Here is a 13,619-nt window from a genome sequence, read left to right as displayed (position 1 = left end):
TAAAAATGAGATTTTGACCTCACATTACTTAAACAACACTGTTTAATCTTTAGTTGTATAAAAGAAATCCTTTTTTTCTTGTGGGGTTTATGGGTTCCAAATTTCTAATAAAGAATCTTTGGGACCTAATTAAAGGAAATATAATACTAGTACATTAAACAAGCAACCACATGCAAATGCAATTAAAGAAAGGAATAACAGTAAATAGAAACTTAAAATCCTTTTTCTCTGACCGAATAGTATTCTCATCGTTTTAAAATATTTTTTTGATATTTTTTAAAAATTAGACAATTTAAATTTTGATTAATATTTTTAAATATATATATATACTAAACTATTATGATAAAAGAAATTACAATTTATAATTTTTTTAATAACATTACTGCATAACACATGAAGATATATATATATAAAGAGATAAGTCAATCACTAGAGAAAAATCCGCCATTCAATTCATTCATCTATGAATGGTAATTTTTAATAAGTAAAATTGTGATAGACAACTAACTTAACAATTGCATGTCATTGCCACTAGCTTTGCTCTTTATTTTGTATTTTTGTTTTTAATATAATTATTAATTTTTGAGTTTTTCATATTTTTACAAATAAATTTTTGATATGATAATCATCTATCACTCTCTATTATAATTTAATCAGAATTCATTTGATAGTGTAAAATTATGAATATAATGTATATAGTTAACATTCAAAATAATATCAAAATTTAAAGATCATAAATTATTATAACGATCAAATATTATAATATACATATATATGATTTGAATAAAAAAAAAAAAATTCTTGTGAATTCTCATGTAACTCCCCAATCCCCAATACTAATAAATTTGAGGATCAATAGGTCTTAATTAACTAGAAAAAGATAACGATTTTGCGCACATTATAAGTAAGCTTAGGCAAAATGGACCGATATCTCACCTACATGGCCTAATTTACTCCGGTGTTGTAAAAAATATTTTTGATATTTTGTACTTACTCGAAATAAGTCCAAATATATATATATATATATATATATATATATATATATATATATATATATCAGATAAAGGTCCAAATTCATTCTTCGTAATTAAAATCAGTCAATATCCATTACTCCTGTGTTAAAAGTTAATCAATATAATTAATGTTAAAGCCATTTCTAATCTATATTCTTCTCCTTTTATTTTTCTGGACAATAGTTTTAATACAAAACTCCATACTTTCAATCATCAAGTACACATATTTCAAAGTGATTATGTAACTTTAGGAGCGATCAAAATTATTATGTATCAAAATTGTTTTCCAGATAGTGACTTGTCATAACATAATAATTTATGATTAAAAAAATTAGAGTATTATTTTGTGTCTGTTAAGTATCAATGTCAGTATTATATGTTTCTAACAATGTGTTATAGTAGTAATAGTTAAACAATACTGATTAATATAATTATTTTTTCATACTATATATGTACTGTCTTTAGGCTTTTTAACCAATTGATGCTACAATTATGACAGTATGGAAAAAATCATGTTGATACAAAAAGTAAACAGTAGTGAGAAACAGAAAAGCAATGTGGTCAGTTAGATGTAGTTTCTAGTAGTCAGTCACATATGGAGAAGAACTACTACTACTAACTAAACCATAAAGGCAATCATGAGAGAGGAAAAATCCAATTGCACAATATATATAATTTTTTTAAAAATACACTATTAAAAGAAGCAAAAAAACAGAAGAAGCTCAAAGAGCACAAGGCCCAGCTGTTAACACCAAAAGTACCATAAGTATATTTGCTGTATTTTCACAGACCAAAACTGTTTTTCTTTATCACAAATCACAAGCAACACTCATATGACCATACAACATATATTCAAATGAATATTTCTACACTCCTAAAAGAAATTGATAAAAACACATAATCCATGCCAATTATTTGGTGAAATAAGTTGAGTTACACGCAAATTAATTCTATCATTGTTATGTAAGTCGGAATCGAATTAAAAGCAAACCAAAATTTCAATCACTTTATGTTATCCCTACAATAGTTGGATCCCCACCTCCTTATAGCGGAGTCAGAAATTGTACTGTATATATATATATATATATAAAAGATGATTTTGATTGGGTTTGCATGAACCTCTCGCCTTATCTACTAGCTCCGCCCCTGCTCGGTGCTCACCCACCCAACCTAACTCAGCCCCAGTGGCCAGCACAGACAGAGACTAGGGCCCCAAGGCCAATCTCTGTCAGCAGTTTGTTTCTACAACTGATTTCAGATTGCTTGCGAAGGTTTCAAAGCAATGTGACTTACAACTAACGCTAAAAAAGTGGAGCTAAAAATGGATCAAAATTCAAATTTTTTTTTCTATATCAAGCAGAACCCATTCGAACAAAGTTAATACTAATGGAAAGTAAAAACAAAACAAGAAAAGAAAATGAGAGTGACAACTTTGACCTCCCATAATCTTCGCTCTGCTTTTTCTAATGGCTAAAATCTTCATCTTCCATTGGAGCAGGCATGTTAAGATCTATAAACCCATATGGGAATTTAGCAGAACTTGAATCCATTAAGCTATCACCAACTTTTGATGAAGAAGAAGCAGTGATCGATGAACTCAATATATGTGTTCTTTTGTGTCCACCGAGTGCTTGTCCTGACCCAAATATTTTTCCACAAAATGGACATTCATGCAATTTCTCATCCACATTCTTCAATCTCAATTCCCTCGACTTACCCTGGTTCTGTTCTTCAGAATTGTTCTTCTTGTGGATCGTCTTGTGACTTCCTAAAGCTTGAGATGATTTCAACACTTTGTTGCAAATCTCACATTGGTACTTCTCTTTAGAATTTTGATCCCTAAATTTCGAATTTCTCCAGACATCTTTAGAAAGCATCATTAGACAAACAGCAATGTCTTCTTCAGGGGAAGTATCGGAAAACGAACTTACAGGTTCAAATTCAGCTGATTTCTCTTTTTTCACCTCTGGATGATCATCAACAGCAGCTTCATCTGATACAAACATTCTTCGAGTTCTCTTAGATCTCCTCCGAGTTGGCTTCTTTGTTGACTCCGTTTCACTTTGATCCCTGTCATGTACAACTGACCCAGCATCCAAAAACTCAGGATCTACAATCCTTGAACTCTTCTTTGGATTCTCTCTTAACCCATAACCCAAATGTTTCTCTTCCCCGATTTCCTCCCCTTCTTCTTCTTCTTTCAACGAATAGAGCGACAGAGTTGACTCGCTCCGGCCTCCGCCTCCACCGGAATCCTGTTTCTGCGGCGGAGTTTTTGGTGGAAGTGGGAGAGTCCTCAAATGGGACCTCATGTGACCACCCATAGCTTTACCACTTGTGAATATCCTTGAACAGAGCTTACATTTATGCTTCTCCATACTCATTGATTGTTCAACAACAGATCGATCACAGATTAATTAAGCTTTCAGTAGTTGGTACCCACTCTGCCTATATACAACAAAAGCTTAAACTGTTCATAACAACTTAGATAGATAGATACATGTAGATGTGTATGTATAGCTATTACCTGTTGCTTTCTCTCTCTAGTTCCCCTCTCTCTCTCTATCTTGGGTTGAATGGGGAAGAGAGAGTTGAGGAAGTAGAGTGGGAGTGGGAACTTATAAAAGGCTTTAAAGAGGAGAAGTAGGTAACAAGCATTCTTCCATCACCCATAAATAGTTGGATGTGATTTGCTTTTTTTTCAATAGTAATTTATTACTACAATCACTTCTTACTTGACCAATCCATAATATGTACACTAAAATTTAATTTCAAATTGTAAGTTTGAATATTTCACTTGGATCAGTTGACTAAATTTAATTTTGAATATCACACTAAAGTTTAGTCTCTGAATTATAATAATGCAATTGTTTAGTTTGAAAATGGAATATTCTAAATTAAGTTTGGGAGTCTTTGGTTATTAGGCAGTGTTTTCAAAAACGTTATTGGGTCGAGTTTCAGGGCGAGTTTTGAAGTGGGGCATATGAAAAATACTTTGGAGCATAAATTAAAGGCATAGATTCATAAGACGTAAGTTCTAAAGTTTGAGACATAAGCGTCGAGCATAAAAACGCAAGTCCTGAGCGTAAAAATACAGGCACAAACATTTTTTGATTTATTTTTTAGAACTTTTTGGCTTGAAATCATATTTTTTATATTAATTGTCTAATGATATTTCTCAAATAGTAATTATAATACTTTTTATTTATTTATTGAGTATTAATACTTATCTCAATTAAATATCATAGTATAATTTCTATATATTATAGATTATTTATAAATATTTATTTTTAAAATCATTAAAAGGTTTAATTTTGTTTGTTTTATTAGTAATAAAATTATAAAATTAAATGTATATGAGACTACGGTCGTAGGATCCATGGAACTTACGTCTCGTGTCTTGAAACTTACGTCTCGCCTCATTTTATATAAAATGTGTCGCCTCACGCTTTCACCTTTGAAAATATTGATTGTTAGAACGGAATAAATAAGGATATTTCTTATTAATTAATCCCATAATTTTAGTACAAAATGCATCTGGAACTAATTAATAGGTATAACCAAATGTGAAGTGAAATAATCTCATGTTTTACCTCTAAAATTTTATATACTTCCTCCGGCACCTTTTTTTGTTTTTCGAAATTTAGAATATGCCAATTTTAATTAACATTAAGAGAGTTAGTCGGTTAAGAAGTGTCACATTTAGAGGTTGAGAGTTGCACAAATGAGAATATTGTGATCGTTGTGTGGACATTTAAAAAAAAAATAAGATTAGAAATGAGGATATCCGAGATAAAGTAAAAGTAACTTCGATAGAGGACAAAATGGTAGAAGTGAGATAGAGATTGTTCGAGCAAGTGAAAGGAGATGTTTAGATGCCCTAATATGGAGGTGTGAGCGAATGACTATGAATGATTTTAGAAGAGATATAGGTAAATCAGAGAAGTATTATGGAAAAGTGATTAGACATGACATGATACATATCCAACTTATCGAAGATATGATCTTAGATAGGAAGTTGTAGAAAAAATGACTTATAATACAAGGTTAGTAGATAGCATTGTGTTGATTTACTATAATACAGCTCAGGTAGATTTTAGTCTTTCGATTTCTATTATTATTTGTTGTCTTGTTCTTCGATTATTATATCATTTCATGTTACTATAAGTTATTTCTTATACCGCTATTACTTCTTTTTTTTGGATTGCTTTGGATTATTTTTTCTTGAGTTGAAGGTCTATCAGAATCAATCTCTCTACCTCTAAGGTAGCAATAAGGTCTGTATACATGATCTACCCTCCGTAGATCCTAAAAATTATTTGGTATATGTTATTGTTGTCATCAAAAAAATTACAATCTATAGTATTTATTGTATAATTTTTTAAATATTTTAAATTTCAAAATATTAAAAATCTAATTTAATTTAACATTAAAAATTAATTAAATTGACTTTCAATTATTAAAAAAACATATAAATCTAGTAGGATGAAGTCCTATTTTTTTTTAACCACTAGTACTAGTGCTAATATTGTTTACAGAATTAAGTTGCTTGAAATATAATTAAATTACGTTTACTTAAACATGATTGCATATAAAGGCTTACTCTATGTATGTGATGGTAACTCAAAATAGATAAATCTATAATATGTTGGAACTGGTTCAAAGATGGTGAATTACATATTATAACTTGTCAAATAATATCAAACTGTTCAGAAAAAATTGCACCAAAACTTACGGTAAACAATTACTGGAATATAAAATAATATAATATAAATATTTTAAAACAGATTATTATTACGCACATTGCGTGAATAACATTTGAACTTTTTATGAGCCTAGAATTTTTAAAATTTTCTCTAATTTTATCGTGATAAAAGTTGTGATTTAATTTTTAATAAAGCGGAGAAAACTGTAGATTAAATAAAATTTAACTACTCGTGATCGTGAATGGAAAGGAGGAGCAAGTGAACATGCAACTCTTGCCTTGGCTTTTTATAGGGAATATATGACATCTAACTCCATTAAAGTGACAATTTTAGTTTGAAAATTTTATTATTGTTGCAATAAGGAGATATCATATAATGTATAGATCTTGTTCAGACGTTATAATTAAAAATGCGTAAAAGAATTGTTTAATAATTTTGTACACTGAAACGAATGAAGGTATTTGCCAACCAATTTAACTAAAAATAAAGAGTATTGAATATAAAGGAAAAGTAAACATGAATAACATGACTATAAACTAATAGGCATCATTAAATACATGTTTTTTCTTTTAGATATTTATTTTTGAAATTTACTGTATATGTAACTTTAATGACGTTTTTCATAATTTTATTTTATTTTATTTATAAATAACATCTTCTTTTTTTTAAAAAAAAAATATCATAAATAGTGAACCGCTAAATAAATATAGAGATTAACTTATATCTACTCATGGTGGACAAAAAAAATTACATCATCAGCTCCTTTTTAGAAATATTTATTTCTTTTAATTTAATTATCATATTTTCATATTTAAAGATTAATGATTTTTCTAGTTTTTTTTTTTTTTTAAAGACGCTCTATAAATTTAAGATTGTTTTTCAAAATAACGTTCAAATATTTTTTATACTATCGACTTTTAGTATTACTTAAATAAATTGGAATACATATGAATGTATATGGATCAAAGTTTATTTTCAATTAATTTTGGTATTGTCGATAAAATGAACTAAGAAGAGAAAAGTTGAAACAATGGAATCTATCTATCCAAAAAAAAATCATGTTAGAAAGAAGACTTAATAAGTTATGAATAATTTTTTTATGAAATCAATTAGTCTAGATTTTTTTAAAGAAAAAAGTAAAAATTTATCATTGATAATTGTCTCAAATTGCTTCATGGTGTTAATGGGAATGAGGTAAAAATAATGAGTACAAGAAAATAGAGCAAAAAAATCTTCTTATCTTTGACAACCAAGAAAAATCCTAAACAAACTCATATAATTAATTTAAAATTTAAATTATCATATAATATTTTTATTATTATTATTATTATTTAAATATTAATAATAAATAATATATTTTAAAAAATAAAATATTTTTAAAAATAAATTAATGATGTAATTTGTTTTATCTATTGTCAGTGAATAAAGTTAATCTAATAAATATAGTGTCTCTACTATTATAGATAAGTAATGTCATTACAATTGTTTAACATAAATCAAATTATTATATTACTTCAATATTATCACAACAAATAGCTGTTATAACCAAAGTTTTGAGGGTACATGCTAGAGTTTATTTAAAATTACTTTCTTTTTTTCAAAATACATAAATGTAATTTTTAATTTAGTTTTATCAGACAATTATGTTTTTCAATATTGAGTGTACATAAATGGACAGTTGCACTTATATAAAATTAATTAAATAAACATACATGGTTTACATGACATAATACACGTAAGACGTCGCGTATGATGTAAAATTGTTATGTAGGATGAAATGTGTCTATTTGTTCAATTTTATCAAATTTAAGTGTTACTTGTGTACACTCAATTAACGATCATAATTATCGTTGAAGTCACGTTAAAGATAATGTATATGTATTATACATTTTTTCTTGTTCGTACTATGTACTACACTTAATTAGATGATCAATTGTGAAACTAAAGCTCTTTTACTATTTTATTTTCAAATAGAATATAATTTTTTACAAATTATTAAGTGAGTTTACCGCTATAATGAATATCATTTATAAATGATAGTATATAGAAGTAAAGCATAAAAGTAAGCATCGATCAAATAAACGATCAAATTATTATAGTTGTGAAATGTTATTACGACAAATTATAACTATATAACAAAGTTCAATTGCGAATTGTCAAATTTAGCGTTCAAATTTAAGGGATTTCATTTTTAGTAGCAGTGAAATTATTATAAGTCTTTTCTAACAAAACAAAAAATTATATTGTGTCTTTCATTTTATTCGTCTTTTTTAGTTTGTTTTGAATATTAATGAATGTTTTTTTTTTCTTTTTTGTCAATTTAAAAATAAATTTTCACATGACATGTTTAAGATTCGATTGAAAAAAAGAAATAAATTTGCATCTTAAAAATAGAAAAAAAAATCAAAATTAGGCTCCAATATATTTTTGGCTTTAGGCGACTAATTAACTTAGCCCTTTTCGATTTAAAGTTGAAAGTTGTAACCAAACCAATTGATTAAGTTTCGAGCTAAATTTACTACTTCAAAAATGATCATTAGCGATAATTAATTTCTAATTATCGCTAAAAATATATTTTAGCGGCAATTAACACTCTTTATATATGTCTCTAAAGCCTTTAGCGACATTAATGACATTTAACTAATGCCGGTAAAGACTTTAACACTCTTTATTAATTTCAATATTTAATGTCGCTAAAAATTATTTTTATCATAATGTATTATAATATATTTAATAAATTTTTGAATATAAACATATAGAAAAATTAGAACGGTACTTTCATTTAGACATTAAGTTTGATGTTAATTATCCTATAAACAATTTGAAGTACTTAAATTTATTGAAACATGTGGCTGGCTTTGTATAAAGATTAGATTAAAGACAACTAGTCAAGTAAATTGTTATTGAGTAGTTGATTTGTTGTAAAGCCACCGAAGGAATATTGATTGTATTGAAGTGTTAACCTAATAAGGGAATACATGGGAGATATATATAGGAGATATAGGAAGGAGTACTAATCCTAATAGGACTAGGATTAAGGAGTACTAATCCTAATAGGACTAGGATTAGTACACAGTAAATACTAATATTATTTAATACTATTTATTTAATACTATCTGTTATTATCCCCCTCAAGCTGAGCTGAGCGGAAGCGAACGGAAGCTTGGAACTGAGGTAATCGTGCTGTCGGCTCGGGAGAGGCTTGGTGAGAATATCAGCCGGTTGTTCTTCAGTGGGTACATACTGCACAGTCATGGTGCCGGCCTGAACTTCATCGCGAACAAAGAGACAATCGGTATCAACATGCTTCATTCTGGTGTGTAGGACGGAATTCTTGGCCACACAGATGGTTGATTTGTTGTCACAATAGAGAGCAGGAACAGTGTGAGTGGCGCGGAGTTCGCGAAGAATATATGTGACCCACATGGTCTCAGCAGCAAGAAGAGCAAGGGCGCGGTATTCAGCTTCAGTCGAGGACCGAGAGACCTTGGGTTGTTTTTTTGTACACCAGGAGATCAGGTTCGGCCCCAAAAAAACGAGAAACCCCGATGTAGATTTTCTGTCATTTTTATCATTCGCCCAATCTGAATCTGAGAAACCCCGAAGCTCCAAGTCCCCGGGTCGAATGAGTAAACCACGACCAAGAGTGCCAAAAATGTACCTGAGAATGCGTTTTAGACAATGGTAATCATGTTCACTTGGTTGATGCATGCGCTGAGCAACTCGGTTGACAGCAAACTGGATGTCAAGACGAGTAATGGCCAGATACTGTAGAGCCCCAACGAGGCTGCGGAAGTGGGTGATATCGGCAAAGGGGGTGTCGGCTCCATTCGTAGACGAAGAGACTGCCATCGGTGTTGGTTGACTGGTGCATTTTTCCAGTCCAGCTTTCTGCAACAGATCTCGAGCATATTTTGACTGATGAAGAAACAAGCCGCTGCCTGTCCGATAAAGCTTCGTTGAAGCTGGTCAACTTCTTTAAATTTGATTTTATTTTCTTGGTCAAATTTATTTAATTTAATGGTGTATATATTTACTTTTTTTAATGTTTTCTATAGATTATATAGGAATGCACATTGCTTAATATAAAAGAAAATGAGATTTATGAAAGTAAAAGTCAAATTGATGCTCCCATCCTCCAAGAATTTTCTTTTAACATAATAATTTATGCCCATGTTTTTTGGGTTGGGGGAGGAAGGAGGAGATGTAAAGTTAGGACTTAGGAGTAAAGAAAAGAAAAGAAAAGATCGAATATTATATAAAGAAAAAATAATTATTATTTTACATGTTTATTTATATAATTAATATTATTAATTATCTATTTTTCAAGATCTAATATTAAATGATATTATTATTAAATGTTCATATCAATTATTCCTTGAAGAATATACAAATTTAAAATACACAAATAAAAATGATTAACGAAGGCATTATTTATTTATACCAAAATAATTTATGATATTACGTATTTTTATAAGAAAAATACAAATTAATGTTTTACGTTTAGCCGCGCCGACTGTAAGAAGAAAGTTTGATGATATCACGTCGCATGCCAAAGCCAGCTACGCATATGTCCATTTCATTTGAATCGCTGTCTTAAATCCATAAATTCTCATTTACATAATTAAAAAGTTTAAATTCAAAAAATATATAAAAAATATAAGGGTCTGTTTGGCCAAAGATTTTCCAAATAATATTTGAGAAAAAATTTGACAAATAATGTTTGTCCATATAATTTGTCATTATTTGACAAATATCTCAAATTTTCAAATACTAGTTAATCTCATTATTTGGGATCTTTTGAAAATTTATATTTTATCCTAAACTTTTATCATTTACAAAAAATACTCTTTATAATAGTTGTTTGCGTTATATTACATAATTTTTTACGTGAACACCAAAGTAGTAACGAAATATTCAATGAATATTAAAGGATGATAGGTTGTTGATGAAAAATTGGCTCAAGGCAACAAAATTATGTATTTTGTCTACTTAACGATTTATGAATGATGCTTGTTGCACTCACTCCAAACTACCGCATTGCTCTAGTGTCATGGACACTATTTGTTATTGTTGCAACAAACATCCAATAGACTTGTAATACAAACTTATAGTTAGTTTTGATCGTTTTTAAAACTAATGGATATAAATCATATTCTTCTAAAAAGGGGAAATATATTTCTCAAATATTATGGCCAAACAAATAGTAAAACTTCACTCAAATAATATTTGTCAAGAATACTTGAAAATGTAAAGTTAAACGCTAGCTAAATTTAAAACAATTACTTATATTTTATTTTATTTAAAAAAAAAAACAAAGACAAAATAAAAACATGGTGTGATTGTTGTTGCGCCGTCAAAAACTGAAAGAATATGAAAAGTGTGGCATTGGGGTCACAAAAGACTTGATGTCAAACCAACTTACAAGTTCTCAAAAATTTATGGCACACATTGCTTTTTGAATTGGAAATTTGTGAAACACAGTGGTTGACCAAAGTATAAGAGTTAGTTCAATTAGCAAGTTCATTAAATTAAACGACATATCGATTATCACTGTTCACTATCAGCAAGTGCGGCACGATGGACGTTATATTTTCTATTTAATTAAAAGGTTGGGTTAAGCTGTAAGTGGATATGTGGATGAATTGATTTTACAATATTATTTTACATTTTGTTTGAATCATTATTATTCATTATTTTATAATGTATTGTATTATATTGTATTTTATTGTATGATAGATACAATGTTTGACTAGACTGTATCGTTTGTTGTTATTTAGTAATATTTTTATTATTTGGTTTGACTGTATCGTATTGTATTGTCATTTATAACTTTACTAAAATATCCTTAATTATTGTATTGTATGCGGGTTGACTAGAATTAAATAATATATGTGTAAAGGATAAAATAGTAATATGATATTATATTATGTAAGGATTTAATTAAAAAAAAATTAAGTAATAATGGGAACACACCAAATCGGTTGTTTCATAAAATGGGGGTTTTAATTGTTATAATACAACAAAATTTAACAATACAATACAATACATTTTAAGTAACAATCAAAACAAACATTGTAGGTATAGTAACAATACAAATACAATACATTTTAAGTAAAAATCAAAACAAATATCGTAGATATGATAACAATAAAATACAATGCAATGGAGAATAATGATCCAAAAAGTTTGTTAGTTGATGAATTTTAGCGGTTTGAAAAGCGTTTGAGATTAAAACTTGAAACCTAAAGTAAATTTTGAATTTCTGTATGATAAGTCAACCTCTAAACTCGTGTTTAGATAAAATATATCCATAAAAAATAAAAATCAATGTACATGATTTTTTATTGAGAGAATTGAGATGAACACGATCGATCTCCGCCTATACGTATTGAAAGCGTTTTTGTTGGTCACCAACGGAAACTCCTTTCACGAATAAGCATCACCTTTTATTCCTTGCATTCATTTCCAATGACTCCACCAAAAGGCTGCTAGTTTGACAATTATACCATGCACAGGAACCTAAACTAGACTCATTCGTAGCTAATCTGTGAGGATGAATTATTTTTTAAAATTTTTACCATTTGGAGTAGATATATATTTATTTAGAAAGTGATGTATATGTTTTCATTATTTAGTAAATGTTGCATATTTATCTTTTTCATAACGAATCTATATTACGAAATTAAAATAAATAAATTCTAAAAGTGGCTTTTAATTTCAAAAAAATGCAATGTGGCTTAAAAGATCATCTCACTCATTTTTATAACCCATCAGGTATGAGTCCCACCCAAATGAAAAAAAAATAAAATCAATCCTCTTCTATTAAGTTATAACATAATAAAATGAACCAACATGGATTGTGGTACATTAGTGGGAGTGTTTCACCCTTAATCATAGGTCTCAGGTTTGAGTCCTGAGTATGAAAAAAAATCTTGTTGGGAGCGCCACCTCCGAATTGGCCCTGCAATGTGCGATCTGAATTTAGTCGGAGCTTCAATATGAACTTCAGACACCGAATGTGAAGCCCAAAAACAAAAACATAATAACATGAGTTTGGGTCAGGTCCGATTAAAAGAGGAAATATTTTTTGTTACGCGGGATCTGGGTCGAGTTTGAAGGACTAAAGAAAACGGTTAGGTAATTTTTTGAAGTACGGTGAAATCATTGAATTTTATAAATTAATTCAAAGATTTTAAAAAATTCCATCCGTTAAAAATTCGAAAGGAGATTAGGGGGCTCCTTTGTTCAATATTACATACTAAGATAAATTTGTGACATGTATTTACTATTCCCAATTATAATTATCGTTTGGTTTGAATACAATTTGTTATGAGATGATTATGATGGGATAATTCATGTTAAGATAATTTTTTATTAAGTGTTTGATTTATTATATTTAAAATAATATATTTTACATAAATTTTAATGAGATATTTTGTCATTTACCTATTTTATTTCGAAATAATTAAATTATTCCGTAATTACCAATCAAACAACAAATTAAGTAACACTATAATTTAATATTAGAACATTTTGGTATTATCTTTCACACAAAACAACAATCGGATCTCTCTAACACACACCAACATTGGTGTTATAACTCATATATAGCTATAAGTTAGGATATTATAACAAACCCCTCTCTCTCCTCTCCCCTCCCATCTCTCTGACTTTTCTCGCTTGCCTCTCCCTTCTCTCTCTTTGCAGATGGAAAAATAAAATTATATAACATATGTATTTGCTTATATACATATGGATAATGGACAATGATATAAATACAAGTAGTAACTATCAATTATACAGATCTTTCAATGATACAAATTACAAATGTAATATTTCAATGATACAAATTCTTATTATGATTCAAATGTGAATTATATATTTCATTCAATGATAA

At 28.6% G+C, this 13,619-nt stretch overlaps 1 protein-coding gene across 1 annotated transcript; it reads right to left on the bottom strand.

Moving 5' to 3' along the window:
• Positions 1-2,335: 2,335 nt before the first annotated feature.
• On the bottom strand, positions 2,336-3,671 carry LOC107021856 (zinc finger protein ZAT4-like). Its single transcript, XM_015222575.2, has 2 exons — positions 3,541-3,671; positions 2,336-3,461 (listed from the first exon to the last, which is right to left on the bottom strand). The coding sequence occupies exon 2, from the start codon at positions 3,395-3,397 to the stop codon at positions 2,477-2,479; it is 921 nt and encodes a 306-aa protein (XP_015078061.1). The 5' UTR covers positions 3,398-3,461; positions 3,541-3,671; the 3' UTR covers positions 2,336-2,476.
• Positions 3,672-13,619: the final 9,948 nt, after the last annotated feature.

Source organism: Solanum pennellii, chromosome 6 (genome assembly GCF_001406875.1).
Source record: "Solanum pennellii chromosome 6, SPENNV200".
NCBI lineage: Eukaryota > Viridiplantae > Streptophyta > Magnoliopsida > Solanales > Solanaceae > Solanum > Solanum pennellii.
This window is presented reverse-complemented; position numbering and strand designations above follow the sequence as displayed.

Bases quoted from the DNA above. Each gene is read 5' to 3' on its own strand.
- LOC107021856 (XM_015222575.2), bottom strand. From the start codon at position 3,397: ATGAGTATGGAGAAGCATAAATGTAAGCTCTGTTCAAGGATATTCACA.